At 45.4% G+C, this 14,802-nt stretch overlaps 1 protein-coding gene across 1 annotated transcript in view; it reads left to right on the top strand.

Annotated features, from left to right (window-relative positions):
• Ano2 (anoctamin 2) overlaps positions 1-14,802 on the top strand; it is a 258,087-nt gene that overhangs the window by 216,868 nt on the left and 26,417 nt on the right. The window contains exon 18 of the mRNA XM_035448746.1: positions 2,909-3,054. Within this exon, the coding sequence (XP_035304637.1) occupies positions 2,909-3,054 (146 nt within the window). The remainder of the gene's footprint in view (positions 1-2,908; positions 3,055-14,802) is intronic.

Raw genomic sequence — 14,802 nt, 5'->3', positions numbered from 1 at the left:
ACAGTGAGGGAGGAATCATGTGAATTAAAAATCATATCCAACGGTATTAAGTCCCTTTTGTGGAGCAGAAATATAACGGCTAACAGATCTCGGTTTGTATCAAGGCTTCGTCTTATACTCAATGTACAACCTTCAGAAAGTTATTGTACAAAGATTTGCATCCAATATGTTGTGTAATGAAAACAGCTTGGAATAAATGCTTGGCTGTCTAGAAAATGGACACCAGAAGAAGGAAGATCCATTTCTGGATATTACTGTGTCACGGGCTTCCATGTCTTTTGAGAAAGTTCACGAATGTGACTGACAGGTCCTGGCTCAGGAATGCTGCCTTTCTCCTGCTTTCTAGGCCTGCTGGCTTTCGGTTCACATCTTATCAGTTCCTTACCTCCAGAGCCCGTATCTACCTGTTCCCCATAGGAGTTAAATAAGAATCTGACAGGCCAGATTTAACTTTGAAAAACAGAAAAATGTGCTTGGGACAGAGGCTTTTGAGGGAGAAGACAGGTGGTTTCTTACATCACTGCCCACTGCTTACAAACAGTTCTTTCCAAGAGAGCTTCATACATGGTGCGTGTCACGCCATGCTGTTTGTTTGCTGTGTTCATTCGTTTGGGTTTCCCTCACCTGTGATTGTCTCATCTTTCCAATAGGTGCCCTATGCAAAAACAGACTTTGGATGTAACTCTGTTGTGCCCCTGAAATGGCACGCCCATCACTACTCTGACACTTTCATTTTGAATTTAGCTTTGGTGAACACTAAAGCAAAACTATGAATGGGACTTTAATCATTCAGGTAGATTTTGTGTGTGTGTGTGTGTGTGTGTGTGTGTGTGTGTGTGTGTGTCTGTGTGTGTCTGTGTCTGTGTGTCTGTGTGTCTGTGTGTCTGTGTACGTGTGTGTGTTCTTTTGCTTTTGTGTGAAAAGAGAAATGCCTGTTTCTCTCCATGCCTTGTTTGTGCTGTTTTGGGAATTGAACCCCAGGCCTTAAAAATGACACAAACACTCTGCCCTCTTTTCCTTTTCTTTTCCTGTTCTTTTACCATTCTCTCCTCTCCTTTGTCCTTCCTCTTTCCCTCCCTCCCTTCTTTCCTTAAATGCAGAGTCTCACTGTATATCCCAGGCTGTCCTGGAACTTAGCATACTTTACCTTCGTCTCCAGGTATTGGGGTGACATGTGTACTCAGAGAAAGCACCAACTCCTCCACTTTTAGAACCTCTCCTGAATATACTTTGAGATGGAAAGAGCAGACAAATGAATCCCTCCACAGTAATACTTCTCCCCATCATTATCCTTACTAACTTGCCAGATCGTGTCCCCAAGTAACTGTCATATACTCTTAGACGCAGCTTGTAAGAATCTATAAACTTTCACTTTTCTGTATAGATTGATAAACACTATTTATCTTTAGAGATATCACAGGAGGGCTACTTCCTCAAAAACAGTGAAGTCTTACGAGGAACGTAAGTCTGAAGAACAAACTTGAACTTCGTAAGGAATCAGGAAAGAAATAGCCACACAGTGGCTGTGTCGTCATCTTTGAACCATGTAGAGCTAGGCTCTGCCTTTTTCCCCTGTGAGGCCAACACCCAGGAACCATCTGTAGAACCACCTGAAGCCCAGGGCCCTGAATCAGAAGGCCCCACAGATCACATGGTTTGGGTGCAAGTCCATGAAGCATTGACTATGGAAAAAACTCAGAGGCTTTCAAAAGCTTCCAGAGGCTTCCTGAAACTTGTCATTAAAGGAGGACATGGGGGGGGGGAGAAAAAACAAAACAACCCCCCACAGATGCAAAGGACAGGGTGGGGATGACATCAAAGCAATCATTTTAACAAGAGAATGCATTGTAGGTTCAGCATCATAGTTTGGGGTTTCCCAAAGCCCCGTCTATATGTTATACAACTTGAAGGATTCCTTTTAAATCTGGGACTGGAGAGACTTCATTCATTTTGTTACTGGTCACTGATACCCAGAGGAAACTTCTGGGCATGACCAGCTCTTGGGAGCTCTGTGTAGATTTATACAACACCCCACCCCTTTTCTGAATCAATCCACACTGATAAGACTTGGAAGCCCCTCCGTCTACTTGCTTTGCTTCCTGTGCTAAGTCTCATCATTGGCCTTCTGCTCCCCGGCCTGCTCTTTCCTTGTGCTTTTAAGGTCTCTGTTCCCACCCCATCCCCAGCCCTTAAGTTCTGAAGCTCCTGGACCTTTTTGCTACCCCCGTGCCTGCTCACAGTCACAGCCATCACCAGGTCATCTCTTGCTCTTTCCATGAGGAGACATCCTTGGCTCTCTCTCTGCCTAGAGCACAGACAAGTTTTAGACTCTGGGTACAATAGAGCTGCCTACACAATGGCTCCACAGGTCCCTCTTCTTTTCTTTTAGATGCTGAGTCTCTCCAGTCCATTTCCTTGTCAGAAGAATGTCACCTTGTTCTGGTATTAGGAGGTGGTCAATGGACTACCTGGGCCACCTAGGTGCAGTCATTAGTGTTCACTGTTCCTTAAACCCAGCTGTGACCCATCACTGTCCCCAGTCTGTGAAACTTCTGTTCCCACTAACACCCAAGATTCTGACTTCAGGCATATCATGGCATTGCACTCAACAGCTTTGATTACCTGCACAAGATCTGCAAGGTTTAGAGCTGTTGCAGCGGTATGTCTTGCAGTCAGGTGGCTGTTGTAGGCCGCAGTGTTCATAGCTGGGTGGTGTTGATGGTAACCTTCTTCCTCTGATATTTTCCTGAGGGTGGGTTTTTTTTAATTATCTTAATAAAACACCTCCTTGGTTGGTTCAGGGATGACTTTAGTGCCTATACATATTTTGTCTCATCCTCTTTTTCTTCAGCTGCAATAATTTTGCCCCCCCCCAAGGCTTTTAATGACAACTGCATTTGTTTTGTAGGAAGCTAAAGAAACTCTTTCGGAAGCTGAAAGATGAGACAGAACCTGGAGAAAGTGACCCTGACCACTCAAAACGTCCAGAGCAGTGGGACCTGGACTACAGTCTAGAACCATACACTGGGCTGACTCCTGAGTACATGGAAATGAGTAAGAGCCCATCTTCCTTCCCTGGGTGGGGAGGCAGGTTCAGATGAGGGCCTGTGGGGAGGAGTTAGGGAACGATTGGACAGCCTCAGATACTCACTGCCCTCTTAGCATTCACAGTCCTGGGATGGTGGTCTTTTCTTCTGGGTCTCCTGGGCTCTTCTGTAAATAAAATGCTTGTCCTTCCAAGCTAAAAGGGCAAGAGTGAAATCTGCAGTTTAAGAACACAGTTTCCACACAGGAAGATCAAAGTTATCCTGTGACATGCAGACTGTGGATCTATAGACTTCTTTAAAAAAAAAAAAGACACAGGAAAAGCCCCACACTGACCAGCAAGGAAGCAGCCCAGCAATGAAGCATTTGATTGCTTTCCTTAATTGAGGGGTGCAGAAGCATGGGTCAGAGCAGGCTGATTAAAGCTAATCGTTTTACATAGGGCTTAGAAGCCAGGAGTTTCCCATTGTGTGTTTTCTAACTTACATCAGCTGCCCTCAACTGGCCATGCCATGACAACCCCAATTTTCTACTGGCATAGATATTTGGTAGTCTCTTTGTATCACTAGGAACTAACAAATTAATAACATAGGATACCACAGACCACAAGACAAGAGAAGATGGCCATAGAATCTGGTCTCCCAGTTCACCCTCTATTTTAATGTTCTATGCAGTATTCAATTCCCTGTGCCCTCATGAAGTCTTGTTTTATCAAGGTACATTTGGTCAAGTATGAATAGTTGATCAAAAATATGTTCATTATCTGATTATTAGTTCATTTTGACAACTCACTTTCTGAAAGGAGTAGACCAATCTCCCAAGCTACAGGAGGTACGTACAAACCCCTCAGTACTCTGAAGTCATGTAATATAAAAGAATTATCACAGTAAGCTTGAGATTCCCAGCCCTCTTGTGCACTGTCCTTCCAACCTCTGGAGTCGAATGTTCCAGGTTCAGTCTTAGCTTTGCTTTAGTCACTGTTTCTTTAGGGAAGTCATCCAGGCCAATTCCCCTTCCTCCTGGGCAGCTCATTATGTCTGTGTTTGGTACCCATACTAGTGGGATCTACCGAGTTATTGCTCACAGATCTGCTCCTCAGCAGATCCAGCCTACTGGGTTCTAAAGAGCAGTGGGGAAGGACCATGGCCCATTCATCTCCACATCCCCCAGAGCCCAGCATATTTCCTGGTGTAACAGGCACTCAATGTATATCATAAGCAGATGAGTGCATGGATGAGTGACTTGGTGAGCTTTCTTGCTAATTATTGAGGAATTTTTGTTAACATAAATAACTTTGTTGTATGAAAGCCCATTTTCAAAGGTGGGCTTGGTGGCAGGTGGACGAGTCCTCTTTGCTACAGTTTTCTTTTTTAGATAAAAGGTTGAAATATAGACCTGCCAGTTCTCCTCTGGCCTCAGCAGCAGCAACAGCAAAGAACACACTCCAAGGAAGCAGGTTGGCAAATACTAGCAGCCTCATGGTGGCAAGTGACTGATGTTGACAAAGGAGAGCAAATGGTGTTAATAGATTGGAGATGGGGAGATTTCTATTACAGACTTGGGATTAGTGGAGAATTCTGAAGATAGACAAGTTCCCACATCCACATCTCCACGAGGATGGAGAGGAGTAACTGTAAAACCCTGGTCATCAAAGTGGCTGAACTCTTTCCTTCCCTTGAAGAAATGGATCACAAGGGTCATAAGGTTAGGGAGAGAGTGGGGAAACGCAAATGGACATAGTTAATCATTCACTCATTTTGTGGAACACCCAACTTTTACTGAACTTGTAGCAGGAGGAATAAGAAGTACAGAAACCAGGACAACCTCTTCACCAGTTCAGATTGGCATTGGACTGGATCAACAACTCTATTGATACTAAAATAGTCTTGCTTGGAAGAGTATGCCAAGCCTCTTTATTCCATTTTCTGACCAAGTCAATCATGTCAGAGGCATTGCAATGTATAATTATATGTAAGTAGAAGGACAGTGGTATCTGGGTTGTGTCCTTTTTTTATTCTCTTCACCCTTATAAGGAGGCCTGTTCTATACACAATCAAAAACAGGACTGCAAAATGAACTCCACCAAACCTTATCAAGCAACATAGATAACGCCCTGGAGTCAAGTCATGGGCCTTCCAATCTTAACTGAACAGCCTGCTAATTACATATATGACTCTGGGCTCAATGCTTAATATCAGTCAGGCCTAACTTTCCTATCCAAAAAGTGGGTTTGGTGACATCTACCTCCTGGTGATGCAGATGTCCTAGTTCTTGTGTCCTGGAACAAAGAGATGAGCACAGACCAAGCCGAAACAGAGATAATTATTTTTAAAAGATAAGCTTCCAAGGGAGGCAGGAGGCCAGAACAGAGAAAGGATTTAGTCACTCAAATGGTTGCAGCTGCTACAGGAGCAGCACCAAGGATGGGGAGGAGTCATTTGCATAGAAAAGATTTTAGGGCTCATCTGCATAGTGTGGCTTTGCCTTTGGTGCTGTGTTCTGTGACGGACACTTCTGCATGATGCAATTTCATGCATTACATGTGTCCTTAGCATCTTAAATCTTCACCCAGGCTATGTTTATGTTAGTGTTAAAATGATCAGAGGTCACTTTCAGGTCCTCTGGAGTGACTTTGCCTCTGAGCCAGGGGATGATAGTTCTAGCAGGTCTCAGCTGGGGCAGTGTCCCAGCTTTTCTCTTCACCTGCAAGTTTTCCTTGAATGCTAATTTTGCAGCCTCTTATTTGCAACACACACACACACACACACACACACACACACACTCGCCTTGCTCTCCTGCCTTACCTAAGAACTAGGTGAGGCGTACCAAGTATTTGAACAGCAATGATTGGTAAGTCTGGAATCTCCCATAGCTCGCTGCTCTTCCTGTCATGTTTCTCTACATCCCACACCACAGCTCCTGTTCCTCGAGTCACATGCTCACTATTCTCTTGCAATCAGGGACTCAATTACCTGTCCCCTGGCTTTGCCCCATCTTCTCCAACTGCAATTCAAACGTTGAAGTCCTGAGGCCCTAGGATGGATTCCTTCATCATTCACATGGGCCATTAGAGGAAATCTCACTTTTCTTAGTCACAAGCTTACAATCTGTTAAATCCTAAAAAGGAGAAAGGTGTTGGGGGTTATATTAATTTTCTACTTGGAGTGAAATTCAGAAGGTATCTTGAAAAGCCACCAGCCACCAGTCTCTCTTGCGCTCTGGAAATGCCCACCAATGCCTTCAGGAATCACCTAGCTTAGAGGAAATGCAGGGTTTGCTGAGCACCTCTGCAGCTACATCCAAGTTGTCTTATGACAAGGCAAAGTTTGGATTCCTGGGCTTAGGGGGAGTGGTCTTTACTCCATACCCATTAGTAGCATTCAGAGGCAAAACTCAGGCTGTCTCAATAAGCTAGACTTCACCTCCCATCCCTAGATGTCAACTAAAAACACAGTGTCAGTGAAGAGGTTACTTGGGAGGCTTACTCAGTGTGGCCACACTGAGAAGAGAAACAGAAAAGTTCCAGGTGCTGGCGTTATTAGGGTCAGAGTCTCGACCTTGGCAGCCCTGTTGGGAGTACACCGTGACAGAAACATAGACAAACACATCTGTGTCCTTCCATAATGTCAGGTTTGATTTTACTGAACAATAATAAATTCACAAACTACAGCGGTTTCCATAGCAGCAACTTGCAGATTGTCCCACTTTCTTTGGTAACCCTGGCCAGGGGAAACATAGGTTCTTTTATTCCAACATTTTAAGAAGTGTTTATTTTAGTGTATTTTGTTTATGTGTTTGTGTGTGAGGGTATACATGTACTGTGGCATGTATGTGAGGTCAACGGGCAACCTCAGTTTTGGGTCCTGCTCTTTCTCCTTGCTGTTATGAGGCAGAGGCTCTTTTACTGTATGCTGCTATGCCAGATATTTCAGGTTGACTTACCCATGGGCTTTAGGGGATTGACCTGTCTACCTCTCATCTCACTGTCACAAGAGTACTTAGATTATAGGCATGTGTCACCAGCACTGGCTTGACATGGGTTCTGGGGATCTAAACTCAGATCAACAAGCTTGCTCAGCAACCACTCTTACCCACTGAGTCATATCCCTATCCCTTAATCTAATCTTAATTGTGAATGTTAACATGTATTACACAGCACAGTTAAAATATTTATGAATGTGGTGTGTGTGTGTGTGTGTGTGTGTGTGTGTGTGTGTGTGTGTGTGTGTGTTTTGCAGAATGGCTATAAAAGGCTAAAAGGCCACAGCAGGGTATAGGAGGTTTCAGAAGCTCCAAGAGGTAAGGTAGTTGACAGAATTATAAGTAAATTCTGTATTTATAAGAAAATAAACCAACCCCAGCTGCAGGGAAGAAGCTGGAGTAGTCTCAGTGGCTGTGAGTCAGGTAATTATCGGTCACAGGACTGAACGCTAAGCTGTGTAGTGGAATCCAGTTGCAGAGGCAGGACCAGTTTCAGATGGAAGACCATGATAATGGCAGGTGGCAGTTCAGTGAGCCACATCATCGGGGACCTAGCCCAGCTAGGGCTCCTGGGGGAGGTAGGAGTTCTCTGCCTACAAGTACTGGTGATAAGGTAATAGATGAGTGGGTGCTGATGATATCATATTGCTGGGTGTCTACTTTTTTCTCGGGTCCAGGTGAGAGAATTACTTTGGTCTGTTGTGTCCAGTAGATTTTTTCCCAGATATGACTTAAAAGACCCATGTTCTCCTACAGTCTTAGCACTTACAGTGATACATGTTTAGTGTGGCACTGTTTCTACTCCCAAGAGTAAGTCTTCATCATCTATACTTCACGGATGGTATTGCACAGATGGTGCCATCCACGTGTCCACTTGAGTGCAGTGTCATCCTCCATACTCAAGTTGGATCAAAAGCTGTTTGTAAAAAATAGAGTCTCGGTGCGGAACACAGTTTGGAAACCACTTTTACACAGTATGGTGTGAGTTAGAGCAGGGAGCAGTCTTGCTCTCAACACTTAACAAACTAGGCTTAACTGCTCATTTAGTGAAATGCACAGTGGCAGTGAAAAGCAGAAAAGGATTTATTCAAAGTGATCACAAGGAGAAAAGAACAAAGAGATCCAAGGACACATAACCATCCCTAGATGATGTCTCCAATGACACATGACCATTCCCAGCCCATCTCTCCAATGACACATGACCATCCCCAGACCATCTCTCCAATGACACATGACTATCCCTAGCCCATTGAGATCCTGGTGCAAAGCTTAGTTTTCAATAGAGAACAAGACTACGTAGCTAAGTAGTCTTGGTCAAGGTATGGTCCCACCCACCCATCTTCCTGTCTGACTTTAGTTTCTCCCATCATGTGACCTAAAATAATCATCAGAACTGTGTGGAATTTCTTTCCAGGAGACATGCTCTCCGTTTGTTTAGTACCAGGCTCCAAGCTTTTTGCTTTTCCTAGCATAAGACTTGGATAAATTTCAGTGTGCAGGCATGTACGCACATGCGTAAGCACAAGTGTGTGTATGTGTGTGTGTGTGTGTTTCTCAATAATCTTATAACCAAAATGAGGGACACTAGTGTCTCTTTAGAATATCTTCATTCTCATCAGGAAGGTTACACAGTGACCCCACATCCATCTTTAGGAGGATTAACATGAGTTTAGTTTAAATAGATGGCAAAGAGGTATGCATGATCAAGCCAACATGATCAAGGCATGACCTGTCCCTTATTGTCCTTGGCTCCTGTCCTTCAAGATGGTGGGATGCATTGTTCAGTTGTTAATCTGTTACTACTTGAAGGTACAGCCTTGTCCTCATGGATAATTGTCTCATCTAAAAGGATGGTCTGTCTTACCAGACTTTGCTCGTCCTAGAGTTCAGGGTGACTCAAGAAGAATGCTTAAGGACAATATCTCAACTCTGTAATTTCAGCCAAAGTACAGACTCAAAATGAAGGTGGAGATGCAAGGATTTCAGGCCTGCTTTTAGTTCCCTCCTGGCCCAAGTGAGGAGTCAATGCTTTTTAGCAAAAACCATTTCATGTCTGCTTCTCAGGCTATCCCCCAACCCCCAACAAAATTTTTTTTCACCAGTGTTATCAAGAGAGAGGCAACTCAACACTATCCTGGAACCTTTCTTATTAGGTAACTTGTCCCTTACTGGCTTTGCCTTTGCTAGGGATTTGGAATCCCAGAAGAAGGCTTAAGCCTTTGTCCTTTCTCTTTTGTGATATTGCACACACAGCCTACCTTGTCTGTCCATGTTCTTTCCCACTCTTTCTCCTAGTTTCCTTTTCACTTTCTAGAACAGCTCTTCTAAGATGCCAGCAGCGCAGCTTTTCTTAAGTTCCACCAGGGCTACTGACTTCCCCTAGTGTAGCATGCAAGGGCATGCATGAGTTCACTGTCCTTTCTTAGGGGTATGCCTGAATGTTAGGGTCACACACACACACCACATCTGCATCTGCTTGTAGTAGCCTAGCCTACCTGTCCACAGGATCTTGCAGAGTTGTTTAGCTTCAGACATGTTTGCTCTTGGAAGCATTTTCTGCTCCCCCACCCCCAGTTCCTCTCCTGCTTATCTTCACCTGTGCCTTCTGTCAGCAAGGACTGTGTCTTAGTCTTCTAACTCATACCCCTCAGCACAGGTCCTGGAAGGTAGACAACACACACACACACACACACACACACACACACACACACACACACACACACCCTAATAACAACAACAAAAAGACTCAACAGAATCTTGAATGAAGAGCTCTGCATCCTTCCTTCCTGCTGTGGCAGAGAAATAGAGCCCTGTTCCTCTTTATCACAGGATACATTGGCCTCCTTCTTTCACATGGACTTATTCAGATATTCCTTTTCCCCCTAGAATGTGATTTCTGACGATACTGTATTCCTTTGGGGTCTATTGTCTCAATAGTCTGGCACCCAAGTGTATCCCTTAGAACCTCCTCCCTTTCCAGATTGGTTACACTCTCTCCTCTTGCCTTCCTCTTATAATTTGTTGCCCAATCATCAACCATCCTTTGGTTATAAGAACCACCTACTTGACCCAACTCGGGTGGCTCATCTCCCGATACCACCCTACGTGTTTTGAGACTTCCTACGAGGCAGGGAAGAATCCCAAAGGAACGCCAGAAGAAGCATTTCTAAGCTAGTTCCCTTGAGCTCTCAAGTCCCCTACCTCACTGTCATCTAGTGTCTTTGACCTTCAGGTCCCCACCTGCTTTCTCTGAGCTGGCATGTTTATAGTGTTACATTGTCCTTTCCTCTGGAGTATCTTTGGAAGTCACTACTACTGTGCATCGTCTTGGTCTCCTATGGCTGGGGCCTTTTATCCTACACCAGCTTGGCTTACCATTGCTGGTTGTGTTTTTGTTCTTTGATCCTGTCACTCTGTTGCTCAAGAGCAGTCTAGCTTCTCACTCCTTTCCCTGGCCAGCTTTGCACATTTCTTTTGCTCTGCAATTCTCTGAGTCTTTTCAGTCATACCTGCAAAGCCAGTTTTATGTTTCTGGCTCCATGAAGTGTCCTTTCCTTTCATATTTTAGGTCCTTACCCTATAAGATTTCAGAGACACTGCTTCCTAAAGTAGAGGTTCCCAGTGGTAAGACACTCACAAGACTTCACAAGAACAGGGCTTCCCGGATTTACAGAGTGTTGCTGAGAGCCTCTCCCAGAGTGATTACTAAGAACATTCTAGACAACCCATAAATGAATCTCTGCATAAATGAGGGTATCTGTTTATGTCCCTGTCCCCTCCTCTGGGCTGCAGGCACCTCACTGTGGGTCAATCCTCAAACATTTATGAGCTGATAATCCAGTGGGTGGATTATCAAGAATGTATTATCCTTGTTTCTCCTTTTCCACCCCCTTCTCCTTGCATGCCTCCCCTCCCCTTCACTTCTGCCTGCTCCCCTCACCCAATTGAGGCTATTATTCCCTCCTTCCCAGAGTAGGCCAGGGAAATAAGAGAAGGTGTAACATGAGCCCATCCATGCACTCCTACATGGCAACCCTGGGAAACAACTAGAAGGCTAAAGTGAGCAGACATCTCAACTGCCTAGGGAATAATAGTTTCTGCCATTCCTCTGGATGCCTAATAAACCCAGTGACAGTCACCATTCTTCTACCTCTAATTTCTCCTCACCCTTGTCCTTGAAGCAAAGACTGTCACCTCTTGTGTCTTTCTCTGATCAATGTAAGGCCTGGTGAGCAACCTTCCTCCTTTGTGCATTCCCAGAGTGTTGTGTGTGTCTGGGGTGAGGGTCTAGCCCTGCCTGTAGCTGGGAGTGTAGCCTTGGGCCTGCCATCTCTCTTGGCCTTTCTTCCACTGTAATAAGGGGAGTTAAACCAGAGGATGCATTGGCCGGATGTGACACAACCCACCTGTTGTCTGAGGTCAAAGCTGATGGGGCAATGAGTCAGAAGTGGTTGGTGCATAGCTAACATTTTGGGAGTCAGTGTGCTCTTGCTTCCTATGATTGTCATGTGAAGCTGTGACAGCAAGAGAAGTTTTTGGATTCCTCAGCGGAAGCGAATGCTGCTTCTCATTGCGTGAGGGAACACACTAAGTACCGTTAACAGCTTCAAGCAACAGGGCTGGAACTCCAAGTTCCTTTCTGATTCTGGTGTCTTCCTTTATATATAACTGCTAACCAGTGCACCTCAAACCCAAGAAGCCGAAGGTTGTGTCAACTGCTTAAGGTCACCATAATGGCTCCCTGGTGGAACTGAGACTGGAGTCCTCTCTCCTGACAGGTCTACAAGAGGTTTGGATGAGGCCTGGTAAAGAAGTGGAGGGACAGAGGGGAGTGAGCTTTCTTCCTTCCTTTTCAACTGGCTAGACCTCTCCAATTCCAGAAGGCCACTTGTCTTGGACTTTGAACAAAAATGAGAGCAATGAAACCAAAGCTGCCCACTCCCACTGGTGTGCCTGACATGGTGATCCTAGGCCTTGCTCTCAGCTGTCAGCTTCCTTCCCAAGATCCCCAGGACCACCCATGCAGACAGGAAGTATGCTGAGCCCACTACAGCCCCTCTGTTGTAATGGCAGGGCAGGTCATCAGTGGGGGGCGGCAGCAGGGAGAGATGTATTATATTTACATTTTTCTAAATTGAGCTCGAAGGGGGGGGAGATCTGGGGGAGGGGTCTGAGGTGAAGGGGAAGCTGGAGTGGGAAGGCTGGAAGTCCTTCTGAGGAGGAGGGAGCTTCCTTTGGGCAGCATGGATGTGGGGATGGGCTGGCTCCAGACAAAGGGAAACCTGAGAGTGAGGGATTACTGGAAAAACTGTGAGGGGAGCAGCATGCTTTCAAGGGAATCTCCAATATCAAACCCTCTTCCTGAAGAGCTTACTAAGAAAGACTTCAAGGGTAGCTGCCCTTCCCCCATCTCTGGGGGGAGAAAGAAAGCTGACCCAGGAGCAGGCCACAGCATTAATCATCACTGTCCCCAACCCCAGAAGGAGGCTTCAAAACTCTTTTGCCACAGGCCTTGCACAGCCCAGTTATGGACTTTCCCTAAGGACTCAAGGAGGAGAAATTCCTCCCTGCTCTCAGAGCTGCAAGAGAAGTTCTCCAAACACTTGTCGCTATTAGACTTATCCTCGAGAGCAGAACTTGGCAGGGGAAAGAAAAATGTAGCCCCAAATTTAGTCTTGTAAATGATGTTTAGTGACAAGGTCCAGATGAAATTCTTGATAAAATTTCGTTGTCATTTTATCTTGATAAATAAGTGGTAGCACTGTGAGTTTTTCCCTCCCAGAGACAAGGCCTATATTTGTAATATTCACTCATCTATGGGGAGGCTTCTTGGGAGATGGAATAGACATAGTAGACATTCCATGAGTGTTTGCTGCTGAAGGGAAAAGATACTGAATGGAAGCCACATGGTACTCAGACCTGCAGGCATCACCTTCCACTGAGGCTCTGGAGCCCCCTTGCCGTGCACTGAGTTGGGATGGCCCATCACACCCAGAGGTGCAGAGTCTCCTTATCCAATGATGTGCTGTGATCAGGATGCTGTCTTCCTGAGGACAGATGCCCTGGCAGTTGTGGCTTTAATCTGGAACTTACCCCCGACACCCTCATATTTTGAATGTCAAGCCCCTATTTTGGGAGGCTGTGCTACATTTTGGAGCAATGGCTTACCTGTTAGAAGTCAGGCATCAGAGGGTACTGTTGAAGGTTAGATCCAGGCCTCTGGTTCCAACCTCACTCTCTGCTTCTGGGTCAGCTGTCATGTGACCTGAGTAACCTTTGTCCTATGCTCCTGACGGCATGAGCAATGCAAATGTAACAAATGCAGAAAATGGATGCTGGGGTGTGGACAAAGCCACACAGACTTACATTTGTTGGAAGGTGCAACCCCACTCAGGGTGGGTCTTCCCCCCTTCAGTTCCTGCCCCCAAGCAAGGCACAAAGTTGGTGGAAAAAACTCTTGAGTGTGTGTTCCAAACCAGTGGCTAAAAGCACTGGGAAATTCCTTTCTCTGAGCTGTCCTGTTTATAGGAACTGAGTCATCCCACTGGATAATTGGGTACCTGCCCCCTTCTCTAAATGGCACTTAACCACAGTACAGGCAGCACAGAGGGCCCTGTTCCAGGGTTTCTGGGAAATAGGGTGAGCCCCAGGCCATTTATCTCCTCTTACTTCTGAGGCAGAAGTTGCTTGCCATTGTCTGTACTGTGTATCCCTCCTCCCCTGTGTACTTAGAAACAGCAGCGCCATACGTGGATACCATATTCCTATGCCAGCTCTTTGACTGGCCCTGCCACGCAGAAGGTGCCTGGCCAGTGCTGGGGTAAGGAATGAGTGAGGAAATAGATGAATGGAGGACGAGGGAATGAGCAGGTGGGAGATGCTCTTGGTTTAAAACATATTGGGAACTATTCTGCCTTTCCATTTCTCCTCATACAACCAAGGAACTTAGAAGGAAACTTTGTCATCCCGTCAGCCACATTATGAGTCCCCAGAGTGTGCCTATTTGTGTTTTCCATGTTTTCTAAGTTCTTATTTCCTTTTCAATAAAATTTTCCATAAGTTTTATTGTATTTTCAAATCTAATTTTATTTTCATTTTGTTCACTTTTCTACAGCCTTTTAGAGAAATAGGAATCAAACACCCATGGGTCCTCATAGCATTAATGCCTCTTGGAAGCGACATTCGGGTCTCACTGGCTTCCTGACTCTTGGCTCTCAGTTACTTTGCCATAGAGATGGGATATGGGTAGACAGAAGGAAGGGTGAGCTCATGGCTGCCCGCCATACTCCCTGATCGTGTGTGTGTGTGTGTGTGTGTGTGTGTGTGTGTGTGTGTGTGTGTGAGAGAGAGAGAGAGAGAGAGAGAGAGAGAGAGAGAGAGAGAGAGGACAAGAGTGAGTAGATCACTCCGTGTGTGTGTGTGTTCACCAGCTGGCTTTCAGAAGTGAGTCAGTAGATCTTAACAGCTCATTTCTCTCTAGTTGTGCTGCAGTGCTGGGGAGTCAGGAGGGGAGTGGTAACTGAGTCTCCCTTAGGGACAAAGAAATGAAGACATTCAGAGCCAAATGTACCTTAGAGGTTTGTCCGAGAGTTGCACTGATTTTTCATGTGGCAAACGCTTAATGCTTAAATTGATACTATAAGCATGTTCCTTCCGGTCTCGGCTTCCTGATGATTCTGAGTGGAGCCTGGTCCATTGTGTAAACCCTATACATAATAGAGTTGGGTTTTATTTGCTGCTTTGTTTTTGAGGTAGCTTGTGAATTTCAGTCATCCA

The sequence above is a fragment of the Cricetulus griseus genome, chromosome 8, assembly GCF_003668045.3.
Source record: "Cricetulus griseus strain 17A/GY chromosome 8, alternate assembly CriGri-PICRH-1.0, whole genome shotgun sequence".
Taxonomy (NCBI): domain Eukaryota; kingdom Metazoa; phylum Chordata; class Mammalia; order Rodentia; family Cricetidae; genus Cricetulus; species Cricetulus griseus.
The sequence above is the reverse complement of the archived record's forward strand: the minus strand, read 5'-3'. Positions and strand labels throughout refer to the sequence as shown.